Genomic DNA, 14,614 nt, shown 5'->3' on the forward strand with positions numbered 1-14,614 from the left:
TGAAGCATGATTTTCAGCCTGCCTAGACAGGCTTTCTCCTCCTTGGTTTCTCATTTGTCTTTCAAAATCTAGCATCATCTCCTCTGGGACAGGCTCATGAACTTTCCAGAGAAGATCAGTTACCTTCTCCTCTGTGCTACCTCTGAGCAATACCTCCTGTCACACTTCTAGGGACCTAGTCTGTTTAATTTTTCATAGAACCGTGTCTTTTTCATCTTTATAGCCCCAGGCGGTAACACAGTGGTGGGGACTAGATAAACATTCCGTAAAGGAAACACTCTAACCCATTCACTGGTGCAAGTAAGCATAGACTACTTTGCCCTGGGAGGTTGGCTGCATCATTTCCCAGCGCTCTCTGATACCAGAGGAAGGGCTTGGTTTCACGATAAATGCTGGCGAGGCTGCGGAGAAAAAGGAACTCTCATACACTGTTGGTGGGACTGCAAAATGGTGCAGCCTCTATGGAAAATGGTATGGAGGTTCCTTAAACAATTGCAAATAGATCTACCATACGACCCAGCCATCCCACTGTTGGGAATATACCCAGAGGAATGGAAATCATCAAGTCGAAGGTATACCTGGTTCCCCAATGTTCATCGCAGCACTCTTTACAATAGCCAAGAGTTGGAACCAGCCCAAATGCCCATCATCAGATGAGTGGATACGGAAAATGTGGTACATCTACACAATGGAATACTACTCAGCTATAAAAACGAATGAAATACTGCCATTTGCAACAACATGGATGGACCTTGAGAGAATTATATTAAGTGAAACAAGTCAGGCACAGAAAGAGAAATACCACATGTTCTCACTTATTGGAGGGAGCTAAAAATTAATATATAAATTCACACACACACATACACACACACACACACACAAACCGGGGGGGGGGGAAGAAGATATAACAACCACAATTATTTGAAGTTGATACAACAAGCAAACAGAAAGGACATTGTTGGGGGGGAGGGGGGGAGGGAGAAGGGAGGGAGGTTTTGGTGATGGGGAGCAATAATCAGCTACAATGTATATCGACAAAATAAAATTAAAAAAAAAAAAAAAAACAAAGATAGTGCCTTGGCTAAGAATGTCTCTTGGAAAACCCAACCTCCTAACTGCCAGGTCCTAGCTGTCTTCCCTTTGCACTTCTTGCCCGTCCTTCCCGGGCCCTGGGGTGGGACCTCGGGTGGGTGGCGGGGAACCTTCGGGTTTCCCAGCTCTGGCTCCGAACACTCTCCGCAAACAATTCCCCGGCCTAGTCACGCACTCGGCTCCCCCCCTTTCCTCTGCAGTAACGGAAGTCACAGCGGCCATGCCCACTCCCACACAGGGTCCAGCGTCGTGCTGCCCACCCCGCTCCTCCTTTCTTCTACTCCCCGCCTCGTCCCAGTTCGTCCCCCTCACGACCCCTCACTCACCTAGGATGCGGGTGATGCCGAGGGTCAGCTTCTCCAGGTGCGGCTTGTTGCAACCCAGCAGCGAGGGCGACGCCTCCTCCATGGCTCGCGTCCCCGCTCGGCGCGCGGCCGGGAGAGCGGCTGGGGCCGGCTTGGGGAGCGGGGCGGGCCGGAGGAGGGCCGGACCCCGCCCCAGTGCCTTGGCTGTCAAGTTCACGGCATGCTGGGAGCTGTAGTTCTCGGCGCCTGAGAGCGCGGCGGGAGGCAGATGGGCGGCCCGGGCTGGTCCGGCAGCAGCAGCTCCGCGGGGCGCTCGTTCCCGCCGCCCAGGCCTGTACCCTGCACCGCACCTGGCGGACACAGCCTCAGCTCCGCCCGGACCCTCTCGCCCCGCCGGGGTCGGTCCCGCAAGCGGGGGCGGGCCTCTGCGCCGTGCGGCCAATGGGGACGGAGCCTGAAGGCCGGGGCGTGGCGGCCCCGGCGCGGCGCTCCCAGTGGCGGTTGTTTCAAGATGGCGGACGTGGCGGGCCCTTCCCGCCCGAGCGCCGCGGCGTTCTGGAGCCGAGACTGTATCCTTTGCCCACCTGGCAGGGGGCGCCGGCGCCCTCCCTGGGGCGGCGAGGGGCGAGCGGTCGCGTGGGACTCTGAGTGGAGAGAAGCTCCGTGCTATCCCCGGGGGCGGGGACGTGCTGTCGGGCCTCAGTCTAGGCGCCGGGCTTTCCCCTTGCTTGGGTATTAGGTGACCCAGAGCCTGATTGAGCTGGAATTCCAGGTGTGAGGACACAACACAGATGACTCCCAGCTCTCCTTGGCGTGAGCTCGGGGAAGACGGCCTAGAGCCGTGGCCCAGTCTCTCTGCCGACCCTCCCCGGGCGACCCCAGGCCGACTGAGTGTGCGGAGTGAACTTGTGATTGAGGGAAGAGTGGGTGTTGGCTGGACAGGGACGGTTGCTGGCTGGGCAGGGAGCCGTTTGTCTTGACTTAGGATTATCCCTAGCGTTGTTAGGACAAGTCAGGACCTTGTAGGACTTCGAAGGCCCTTCAGTGATGATGTATTTTCGTACTGGACCTTCAGAGGAGAGGTGTGGGGCTTGGCTTCACTGGGACGTGGTCTGGTGGTGGTGGTTACGCAATAAGGTGCAAATCATTGTGCCTGAAAGTAGTGTTCACTTACGTGTAACTTGTGGGTCACACTGGCAGTGATTGAAGTTGTTGGATTGTTTTGGGCTGGAGAAGCTGTGGAGCTTTGTTAGCTTCGTGGTAGTATTCCCAGTTTAATATCTGTGATGAGAGGTTTCTGTGACAGGAGTGGTTCTTTCTCTGGGTTAGGTAGACCGTTCTAGCCTTAGCTTTGGTCCTGATAACTTACTTCATATTTCTTAGAGGAGTGTTACTTGAAAGAGATAGGGCAATAAGCATTATTGGATGCCTGCAGAGGTGAGTCTTTTTGGTCAGTTTTACAGGGATTGGTGATGACATTGTTTGAGGCATTGTTGTTACTTTTGGCAAATTCACTCTTTGGAAGTTCTTCTTAGCTGCCAGTGAAACACAAAATTTTATTTTCAGTTCCCCTTATTGAGGTGCTAGAATTAGAGCGTCATGTGTGGAGAGGGATATTTTTTTTTTTTTTTTTTTTTTAAAAGATGACCGGTAAGGGGATCTCAACCCTTGGCTTGGTGTTGTCAGCACCACGCTCAGCCAGTGAGCAAACCGGCCATCCGTATATGGGATCCGAACCCGGGGCCTTGGTGTTATCAGCACCACACTGTGGAGAGGGATATTTTTGCATTCTGTGCCGCCTGGTGTGTTATGCACTTACTAACCATAATTACCACTTGTCTCTGTGTTGGTGAGAAGCTAATTAAATCATGTACATACACTGTGGATGAAAGCACACTAGTGCACTGTGCAAATTAAGTATTTTTCTCTTTACCTATCGGATGAGAAGAGAATATGTGCATAGGGGACAACTGTGCTGAATTAGGAAGTCAGGAAATGGGGATGAGTCTTATGAAACACTGCTTCTGCATTGATAGGATTCTGTGATAGAGGAGATGATTGAAGGTTATAAGCTTATAACAATCAATGGTATTGTTCTGATATGGAATAAATTGTTGGGGAGAACAATCTATTGAATTTGACTGAATAAGTTAATTAACAAGTATATGAAATGAACCTATGCTCTTGTTCTTAGCTGTACTCTCACTTATATATCATATAGTCATATCACTCCTATTTCATGTGAAAGTCATATATACTCCCATATTTCTTACATTCTCTTTCAAAATTTAATGTAAAAAACGTATCTTCCTACTGATAGGAATTGAAATTGCATGGGGAAAAATGGTGGTGATTACATCCTATAGAAAGTCACATGTATGAAAGAAATTGCAAAGTTACTAGTATCACTTATTTCCCCAGCCTATACCATGTAATGACCAATTAACATCCAGCCTCAGATGTTTTCATTTTAAATTTCCATAGGGCGTAAAAGCAATGTCTTATGGAAATTTGTTACCGAGTATTTGATGAAAAGCATAATGATAGTTATGAATCATTTGGTTTAGTCATGTGTCTTTAGATATTGAACTTTTTTCTTATCACATTGGTGATTCCAAGACCACCCCAGAGCCTTTATAGTAGAATTTTCAATAGAAAAGACCACCTATAATCTGGTATTCTTTTCACTCTGTTGAAAAAAGGATTTCCAGTGCTTCACCTAAACAACTAGAGAAATGTGATTGAGCGATTTCTCAATCCTAGATGTTTCCATCATGAGAGGACAGTCATCTGTGACTGAATGTCACCTTTTTTTTTTTTTTTTTTTTACTATTCTTGTGAGTTAATGAATATCCTGTACATTTTGACTCAGCAATGCTGTTTTGTACAAGATATGTCTTGGTTCCTAATGTGTAAACAATGAATATGCCATGTCATCATTTTATGGTTTAAATCTTACAGTAAAATATGTGCCCTCATCATAAATTGCTTTCTTCCTTCTTTTATAATTCCTTGTAATGTCAGAATAAGTTAGTATCTAACTAATTTATCTGCAGTATCTAAATTTGATTGCTGAAAATGCACTCAAATGTATTATCATTAACAATATTGGCAACTCGATATTAACAAATATGCACTGCAAGGGAACATTGCAGTAAATATAATCTCTGCCATTGAGTTTTCAAATAAAAATAGACAAAGACTTTGTGTTGATCTAAAAAATATGCACTAGCCCAAAAAGTCTCTGTGGTCAATAATAATTATGTATACATGTGTTGCTGGCAAGTGGGTTGCCACTTGTCAAACTCAGTGGATTAGAGTGGGCAGAACAGAGCTTATTTCCTTCAGATCCTGGAAGTCTGGATAGAAATGCTTCTTCCTCTCTACCACTTCTGCCCTTGGTTTCTAATTACTACTTTAATCCTGGGGATTTGGGTAGATTGCTAACAGCACTAAAAATGCTTTATAACTTGTTATACTTGTTTTATTGAGGCACTTCCAAAGAAGTCAAAGTAGAACTAAGGTGGTACATGAAACTCAACAGTAGGTCCAATATACAATTGGTATATATTGTTTCTGTTTGACTTCACCATAAAATATGCATTCTGTATTTAAAGAAAGTATATATTTGGGTTCTTAAGATAATGAGCTGGAGATGGATTACAAAGTATTAGAAAGAATAGATTGTATGGAGGCAACTTCAAATATTTTTATTCTTATTTTTAAAAACTTTTGTTGAAGTAAATTTAGAGTTTTTTTTATATTTGAAGAGAAATTTGGCATGGATGTAGCTAGAAATAATAGGTTTTGCCTGCATATTTTGCAAGAGATAGAGAAAGTTGTTGGATAATGCCTCATAAAATCAAGTAAATATAAATTTCATTCTTTCAGAGATGACTTACTGTGAGCCAGACATACTTTTATGTTTGGGGATACAACATTGATCAAAACAAGATGAAAATCATCACCCTCTTGGTGCTCACATTTTAGTGAGATGAGATGAGGCCATGAATAAGTAAAATCTATTGTATGTGCAATGATTATAGGCGCTATGGAGAAAAATAAAGCAGGAAAGAGGCAGGTAGTAGGGGGAAGTAGATACGTTGTAGTAAGAGAGAGTTTTGCCATTTTAAGTAGCTACATGGTTAGGAAGTAAAAGCCTCAATCAAAAGGTAACATATAGCCGAAGTGCTAAAGGTGGTGAGGGAGTGAGCCATAAAGATATTTGGGGAAAGAGCTTTCTGGATAGAAGAAATCATAAATGCAAAACCTGTGAGGCAGGAGCTTGCCTAGCTCATTAGCAACTGTAGGGAACCCAGAAATTAGTGATAGTAGGAAAATGAGGTCAGAGAGTTAACGGGGTAGAGGGATCAGATTGTGAGCGTTATAAGCCCTTGTAAATACTTTGCCTTTTAAAATCTGAATGAGGAATGACAAGTTTTAAAATAATTATTCTAACCATTGCATGAAAAATAGGGTCATGCACAGAAATGAGAGAGAAAGCAGTTATGAGGTTATTACAAAAATCCAGGTGAGAGTAAAAGGTGACTTAGATTAGGGTGATAGTGTTGGAGAGAAGTGGTTGGGCTGCAGCTATGTTTTGAAGATGGAGCCAACAGGATTTTCTGAATGTGAGGTATGAGGGAAATAGGAGTCAAGAATTGCGCCATGTTTTTGGCCTGGGCAGCTAGAAGGATGGAATTGCCATTCACTGTGATGGAGAATCATATTTGAGGAGCAGCTTTTGATGTGAAGGCTAGGATCTCAGTTTTGGACCTGTTGAATTTGAGATATCTTTTGTACATCTAAGTGGCAATGTCAGGTTTAATGGGAATAGGCTCCTGCTAAAGATTAATTTGGCAGAAGTCAGCATATTTATGGTATTTAAAGACATGAGAACTGAATGAGATCACCATGTGAATGAGTAGATAGAGAAAACTTCAAAGGAGTGGACCCTGGAGCACTCCAAGGTTTATAGGCTAAGAATAGTGTAAGGAGACTGAGAGGGAGTGGTTAGAAAAATGGGAGGAAAATTATGAGTTTGTGGTATCTATGAAGCCAAGCAAAATAGGTGTTTTAAGGAGGAGAATGGTCATTTGTGTCACATACTATTGCTAGATCAAGTGCAGAGAAGCCTGAGGACTGACTGGTGGATTTAACAATATATACCGTTGTAACCTTGTTAAAAGTAGGTGTGCTGCTCTGATCAAGTCAAAAGCTTCATTGGGATAGGTTCAAGATTGAGGCCGGCCCGTGGCTCACTCGGGAGAGTGTGATGCTGATAACACCAAGTCCATGGGTTTGGATCCTTATACTAGAGGTGGCCGGTTAGCTCACTAGGTGAGCATGGTGCTGCCAAGTCAATGGTTAAGATCCCCTTACCTGTCATCTTTAAAAAAAAAAAAAAAAGATTGATTGGGAGGGGAGGAATTGGAGAAGGTGAGTGTTAGATTGCTCTTTTGAGAAGTTTTGCTGTAGAGGGGAGCAAAACTGGCACAGTAGTTGGAGGGGGATGTAGGGTCAGGAGAGTATTTTTCCCCCCTTTTGTGGAAAAAATACATTATTACATGTTTGGATGCTAATGGAAAAAGTTCAATAGGTTTGATTCAGGAGAAAGGGGGAGAATACCTGGAGCAATAATACCCTTGGGTAAAAAAAAGAAGTGGTATTTTTTTGTGTAACGACTGTATTGGCTTTAGCTTAGAGCATGGCATCCATAGCAACAAGAGGGAAAGCAGAGTATATGTGCATAGGTACAGGAAAGTTAGTTAGATATGCTGTTAGAAGCTTGGGGAAGTTCTTTACATTTTTTTTTTTTTTTTGGAAGAAATAGTAAGCAAAGTTATTAGCTAAGAGTAAGGATGGGAGAAGTTGTGTCAGGTTTGAGAAGAGAGGGGAAAGTGAAAAATATTTGATTGAGCTTCCAAATCAAGGTGAAGCTGAGTGGGGTCCCCAGTGGCTGGACTCTTCCAGCTGTGAGCAGGCTGCTTTGTGAATGGTCTGGGGACATGTAGTATGTTTTCTAGGACTCAGTTATGTTATTCTTTCTATAGGTCATACTTGGAGAATACTCTGAAATTCATCATTACTGTATCTTCTAGTTGAAGACACTGCCATATGAAGCATCGTTGTCTTAGATTTTTTTCCCCCTATGTACTTTTTTCCAGGTATACGTTTCAGACAGCATATAAACATTTATATGAGTACCTACTGTTTGTGCAAGGCCCTGTGCTAGACTCAAGGGATATTAAAAAAAAAAAAAAAAGGATTCAGCTTTTGATGTTGAGGAGCCTGCACAATTTCATTTTATAAGACTATTTTTAGATTGGGTGTCAGTGAATTTAGAAATTTTCTCTCTGCTATTAGTTTCCTTGGAGTAGTGGGTTCTAGTATTTCCTGAAACTTTCTAAGCTCATTCCTGATGTTTGAGGGAAATGAAAATTTAGGGGCATTAGGTGTCAGCCAAAATCTTGAAACTGTTGGTGCATGTGCTGCGTGCGGCACAGAGCTGTTAGAAACACTGGCAGCTCAGACAGTAAGCACCATCTCAGTATTCCTAAATTCCTGTAGGATTCCAGGCATTTCCAATCAGTATTCCCTGAAGAGACCCCATTGCTGGGGTTGATACTGAGCTGAAATATGTTGACTTTTTGAACATGTTATGAAATGCACTCCAGCCTTTTACAGGAAGGATATAGTTAGTAATTGCTTCATTTAGAAATCTTTGAAAACGTTTTATAGGAGAAGAACAGAAAACTTTGGACTTTTCTAGATCATTTGAAAAAAAATTTTGTTTAGATGCTTGCTTCCTGGAAATGTAACAAATTTATCAAATTGTGGACATACCAGGATTTAGATATAATTCTGAATAATGTTTCTTTTTTTTTTTTTTTTTTTTTTTTTTTTTTTAATTTTATTTTGTCGATATACATTGTAGCTGATTAATGCTCCCCATCACCAAAACCTCCCTCCCTTCTCCCTCCCCCCCTCCCCCCCAACCATGTCCTTTCTGTTTGTTTGTTGTATCAACTTCAAATAATTGTGGTTGTTATATCTTCTCCCCCCCCCCCCCCCCGGTTTGTGTGTGTATGTGTGTATGTGTGTGTGTGAATTTATATATTAATTTTTAGCTCCCACCAATAAGTGAGAACATGTGGTATTTCTCTTTCTGTGCCTGACTTGTTTCACTTAATATAATTCTCTCAATGTCCATCCATGTTGTTGCAAATGGCAGTATTTCATTCGTTTTTATAGCTGAGTAGTATTCCATTGTGTAGATGTACCACATTTTCCGTATCCACTCATCTGATGATGGGCATTTGGGCTGGTTCCAACTCTTGGCTATTGTAAAGAGTGCTGCGATGAACATTGGGGAACAGGTATACCTTCGACTTGATGATTTCCATTCCTCTGGGTATATTCCCAACAGTGGGATGGCTGGGTCGTATGGTAGATCTATTTGCAATTGTTTAAGGAACCTCCATACCATTTTCCATAGAGGCTGCACCATTTTGCAGTCCCACCAACAATGTATGAGAGTTCCTTTTTCTCCGCAGCCTCGCCAGCATTTATCGTTCATAGTCTTTTGGATTTTAGCCATCCTAACTGGGGTTAGATGGTATCTCAATGTGGTTTTGATTTGCATTTCCCGGATGCTGAGTGATGTTGAGCATTTTTTCATATGTCTGTTGGCCATTTGGATATCTTCCTTAGAGAAATGCCTACTTAGCTCTTTTGCCCATTTTTTAATTGGGTTGCTTGTTTTCTTCTTGTAAAGTTGTTTGAGTTCCTTATATATTCTGGATATTAATCCTTTGTCAGATGTATATTTTGCAAATATTTTCTCCCACTCTGTTGGTTGTCTTTTAACTCTTTTAATTGTTTCTTTTGCTGTGCAGAAGCTTTTTAGTTTGATATAATCCCATTTGTTTATTTTTCCTTTGGTTGCCCGTGCTTTTGGGGTCGTATTCATGAAGTCTGTGCCCAGTCCTATTTCCTGAAGTGTTTCCCCTATGTTTTCTTTAAGAAGTTTTATTGTCTCAGGGTGTATATTTAAATCCTTAATCCATTTTGAGTTGATTTTAGTATATGGTGAGAGGTATGGATCTAGTTTCATTCTCCTGCATAACGATATCCAGTTATCCCAGCACCACTTGCTGAAGAGGCAGTCCCTTTCCCAGTGAATAGGCTTGGTGCCTTTGTCAAAGATCAGATGGCAGTAAGTGTGAGGGTTGATTTCTGGATTCTCTATTCTATTCCATTGGTCAGTGTGTCTGTTTTTATGCCAGTACCATACTGTTTTGGTTATTATAGCTTTGTAGTATAGCTTAAAGTCAGGTAGTGTTATGCCTCCAGCTTTATTTTTTTGCTGAGCATTGCTTTGGCTATTCGTGGTCTTTTATTGTTCCATATAAATGTCTGAATAGTTTTTTCCATTTCTGAGAAAAATGTCTTTGGAATTTTGATGGGGATTGCATTGAATTTGTATATCACTTTGGGTAGTATGGACATTTTCACTATGTTGATTCTTCCAATCCAAGAGCATGGGATATCTTTCCATCTTCTTGTATCCTCTCTAATTTCTCTCAGCAGTGGTTTGTAGTTCTCATTATAGAGATTTTTCACCTCCTTGGTTAACTCAATTCCTAAGTATTTTATTTTTTTGGTGGCTATTGTAAATGGGCAGGCTTTCTTGATTTCTCCTTCTGCATGTTCACTATTGGAGAAAAGAAATGCTACTGATTTTTGTGTGTTGATTTTGTATCCTGCTACTGTGCTGAAATCATTTATCAATTCCAACAGTTTTTTTGTAGAGGTTTTAGGCTGTTCGATATATAGGATCATGTCATCTGCAAACAGGGACAGTTTGACTTCATCTTTTCCAATCTGGATGCCCTTTATTTCCTTCTCTTCTCTGATTGCTCTGGCTAGTACTTCCAACACTATGTTGAATAGGAGTGGTGAGAGTGGGCATCCTTGTCTAGTGCCTGTTCTTAAAGGAAAAGCTTTCAGCTTTTCCCCATTCAGGATGATATTGGCAGTGGGTTTGGCATATATGGCTTTAATTATGTTGAGATACTTTCCCTCTATACCTAACTTATAGAGGGTCTTTGTCATGAATGAGTGCTGAACTTTATCAAATGCTTTTTCAGCATCTATAGAGATGATCATATGGTCCTTGTGTTTGAGTTTATTAATATGGTGTATCACATTTATTGATTTGCGTATGTTGAACCAACCTTGCATCCCTGGGATGAATCCCACTTGATCGTGATGAATAATTTTTCGTATGTGTTGCTGTATTCTGTTTGCTAGTATTTTAGTGAGGATTTTTGCATCTATATTCATCAAGGATATCGGCCTGTAGTTTTCTTTTTTGGTTATATCTTTACCTGGTTTTGGTATCAGGATGATGTTTGCTTCATAGAATGAGTTTGGGAGATTTGCGTCCGTTTCAATCTTTTGGAATAGTTTGTAAAGAATCGGTGTCAATTCCTCTTTGAATGTTTGGTAAAATTCTGCTGTGAATCCATCTGGTCCTGGGCTTTTCTTTGTTGGGAGCCTTCTGATAACAGCTTCAATCTCCTTTATTGTTATTGGTCTGTTCAAATTTTCTACGTCTTCACGGTTCAGTTTTGGGAGCTTGTGTGTGTCCAGAAATTTATCCATTTCCTCCAGATTTTCAAATTTGTTGGCGTATAGTTGTTTATAGTAGTCTCGAATGATTCCTTGTATTTCAGATGAATCAGTTGTAATATCGCCTTTTTCATTTCTAATTTTTGTTATTTGAGTCTTCTCTCTTCTTTTTTTTGTTAGCCATGCTAATGGTTTGTCAATTTTATTTATCTTTTCAAAAAACCAACTTTTTGATTCGTTGATCTTTTGAATTGTTTTTTGGTTTTCAATTTCATTCAGTTCTGCTCTGATCTTAATGATTTCTTTCCGTCTGCTAACTTTAGGATTGGATTGTTCTTGTTTTTCTAGTTCTTTAAGGTGAAGTGTTAGGTTGTTCACTTGCCATCTTTCCATTCTTCTGAAGTGAGCATTTAATGCAATAAATTTTCCCCTCAATACTGCTTTTGCAGTATCCCACAGGTTTTGGTATGATGTATCATTGTTTTCATTAGTTTCAATAAACTTTTTGATTTCCTGCTTGATTTCTTCTTGGACCCATATGTCATTAAGTAGAATGCTGTTTAATTTCCATGTGTTTGTATAGTTTCCAGAGTTTTGTTTGTTATTAATTTCTAGTTTTAATCCATTGTGGTCTGAGAAGATACATGGGATAATTCCAATTTTTTTGAATTTATTGAGACTTGATTTGTGACCTAATATGTGATCTATCTTGGAGAATGATCCATGTGCTGATGAGAAGAATGAATATTCTGAGGTTGTTGGGTGGAATGTTCTGTAGATATCTGCCAATTCCAATTGGTCTAGAGTCTTGTTTAGATCTTGTGTTTCTCTACTGATTCTTTGCCTAGATGATCTGTCTAATATTGACAGTGGAGTGTTCAGGTCCCCTGCTATTATGGTATTAGTGTCTATTTCCTTCTTTAGGTCTAATAGAGTTTGTTTTATAAATCTGGCTGCTCCAACATTGGGTGCGTACATATTTATGATTGTTATGTCTTCTTGGTGGATCAGTCCTTTTATCATTAAGTAGTGTCCCTCATTGTCTCTTTTTATGGTTTTTAGTTTAAAGTCTATTTTGTCAGATATAAGAATAGCCACTCCAGCTCGTTTTTCTTTTCTGTTTGCATGGTAAATCTTTTTCCATCCTTTTACTCTTAGTCTGTGTGAATCTTTATGGGTGAGGTGGGTCTCTTGTAGGCAGCATATAGTTGGGTCCTGCTTTTTGATCCAATCAGCCAGTCTGTGTCTTTTAATTGGGGAATTTAAGCCTTTAACATTAAGAGTTGTTATTGAAAGGTGTTGATTTATTCTTAGCATTTTATTGGTTGTTTGGTTGTCTTAGGTGTCTTTTGTTCCTTGCTTTCTGATTTACTGTTTGGTTTCTTTGTTTGTTGGTTCCTTAGGTTGTAGATAGTGTTTTTGTTAGCTTGTTTTCTCTTCATGAATGCCATTTTTATTGTACTAGCGGGTTTAGATTTTTCTTAGGTTTTTATGGCAGTGGTAGTTATTTTTCAGGAACCAAACCCAGTACTCCCTTGAGGATTTCTTGTAAGGGTGGTCTTGTGGTAGTGAACTCCCGCAGTTTTTGTTTGTCTGAGAAATATACTATTTGCCCCTCATTTCGGAAGGATAGCCTTGCAGGGTAGAGTATTCTTGGCTGGCAATCTTTGTCTTTTAGTATTTTGAAAATATCATCCCATTCCTTTCTAGCTTTTAGGGTTTGTGATGAAAAGTCTGATGTTAACCTGATTGGGGCTCCCTTATAGGTGATTTGACGCTTCTCTCTTGCAGCTTTTAAGATTCTCTCTTTGTCTCTGAGTTTTGCCAATTTGACTATGACATGTCTTGGAGAAGGCCTTTTTGGGTTGAATACGTTTGGAGATCGTTGAGCTTCCTGGATCTGAAGATCTGTGATTTTTCCTATACCTGGGAAGTTTTCTGCCACTATTTTGTTGAATATGTTTTCAATGGAATCTCCATTTTCCTCCCCTTCTGGAATACCCATGACTCGGATATTTGAGCGCTTGAGGTTGTCTGATATCTCTCTCAGATTTTCTTCCATGTCCTTGATTCTTTTTTCTTTCTTTTTGTCTGCTTGTGTTATTTCAAACAGCCCATCTTCAAGTTCAGAGGTTCTCTCTTCAACTTCGACAAGCCTGCTGGTTAAACTCTCCGTTGTGTTTTTTATTTCGCTGAATAACTTCTTCAGTTCAGCAAGTTCTGCTACATTTTTTTTCAGGACATTGATTTCCTTGTATATTTCCTCTTTCAGATCCTGTATACTTTTCCTCATTTCATCATGATGTCTAGCTGAGTTTTCTTGTATCTCATTCAGTTTCCTTAGAATTATCACTCGAAATTCCTTGTCAGTTATTTCAAGGGCTTCTTGTTCTATAGGATCTAGAGTATGAGATTTATTAACTTTTGGTGGTGTACTTTCTTGATTTTTTGTATTTCTGGTGTCTTTTTTTTGGTGTTTATTCATTGTGGCAGGGGGTTTCACAGTCCACCGGTTTAAGACTAATGACTAACTAGGATGTTGCTGTGGTTGCCAATTTGGTATGGCTCCCGCCGTGACTGCTCAGTTGGCCTCTAGTGTCTTGTGTGTGTGGTTGCCTCGGGTCTTGGGCTTCTCCGGGGATCCACCTTTCTGGTCAGCTTGTACTCTGCTGGGCTGGTGGATCACGTACCACAGGGTGTGTGATCTCTGTTGAGCTTTCACTTTCTGTACAGGACTTCTCCCCGTTCCGTGTGCTCTGGCCCAGGCTGTTAGATCGTGCAGTGGCGACCCCACCGGGTGTGTGGTTTCTGTCGAGTCTCCGCCTCCCTGGCCGCACGTCTCCCCCCTCTGTGCACACTGTGCTGGGTTGGGGCGTGTCTTCTGCACCCCTCGTCTATCAGCTGGGCCTTCAAGACCCTGCTCAGCACCGCCTCGCCCAGGAAGTCTACCAGGTTTCTGCTAGGCACAGACGACCAGTCTCTCTGGGTGCCTTTGTAGCACTGTGTAGATCTTTCTCGGGTCTTGTTCACCTTTGTATCCCCCCGGTATAAACCGAGTCTAGTGCCCGCCTGCAGCCTGCTCTCCGGCAGGTTCACGCAGACCTGGGAACTCTCCTACCACACTATTCCCAACCAGAAATTCGTTAGGCTTTTTTCCAAACTGGTGGTCGCAGAGATGGTATCTGCCTCCCAGTAACAGGAAGTTTACCGGGGCCGGATTCCAGGGTGTGGTGGAGTGACAGTCGGCCCGCCCGTACTTCCTAGCCCTCCCAAAACTGGTCGGGACGCCCCACACCCCCAGCCCTGCCAGAGAACCGTGGAGGGAGTGGGAGAGGAGGTCGGCCCGCAGGGTCCGGAAAGCCCCGCGCCAGGCCAAGCAAATGGGCTTAGTGATGGCCGAGCAGGGCGGAGCTGCCCGCACCTGGGAAAATGGAGGCAGCACCGGGGCAGTGAGTGGCCTGGTGGTGCAGGCGGGGAGCCTCGTGGGCATCCACCCCCCGAACAGAGCTTTGCCAGGGATCACTCACAGTGCTGTGCCAGGTCGGGCGCTCGCTGTCTCTGGTTTGTTGCCTTCCGTGTTC

At 42.2% G+C, this 14,614-nt stretch overlaps 2 protein-coding genes across 6 annotated transcripts in view; one reads left to right on the forward strand and one right to left on the reverse strand.

Annotated features, from left to right (window-relative positions):
• Window positions 1-1,777, reverse strand: part of TPGS2 (tubulin polyglutamylase complex subunit 2) — a 41,341-nt gene extending 39,564 nt beyond the window's left edge. For all 3 annotated transcript variants that reach the window (XM_063077152.1, XM_063077150.1, XM_063077153.1), the window contains exon 1: window positions 1,419-1,777. In XM_063077152.1, the coding sequence (XP_062933222.1) occupies window positions 1,419-1,500 (82 nt within the window). In that variant the 5' untranslated portion in view covers window positions 1,501-1,777. The remainder of the gene's footprint in view (window positions 1-1,418) is intronic.
• A 125-nt stretch (window positions 1,778-1,902) lies between these two features.
• Window positions 1,903-14,614, forward strand: part of KIAA1328 (KIAA1328 ortholog) — a 357,584-nt gene continuing 344,872 nt past the window's right edge. For all 3 annotated transcript variants that reach the window (XM_063077081.1, XM_063077082.1, XM_063077083.1), the window contains exon 1: window positions 1,903-1,966. In XM_063077081.1, coding sequence (XP_062933151.1) covers window positions 1,909-1,966 — 58 coding nt within the window. In that variant the 5' untranslated portion in view covers window positions 1,903-1,908. The remainder of the gene's footprint in view (window positions 1,967-14,614) is intronic.

The sequence above is a fragment of the Cynocephalus volans genome, chromosome 13 (assembly GCF_027409185.1).
Source record: "Cynocephalus volans isolate mCynVol1 chromosome 13, mCynVol1.pri, whole genome shotgun sequence".
Lineage (NCBI taxonomy): Eukaryota > Metazoa > Chordata > Mammalia > Dermoptera > Cynocephalidae > Cynocephalus > Cynocephalus volans.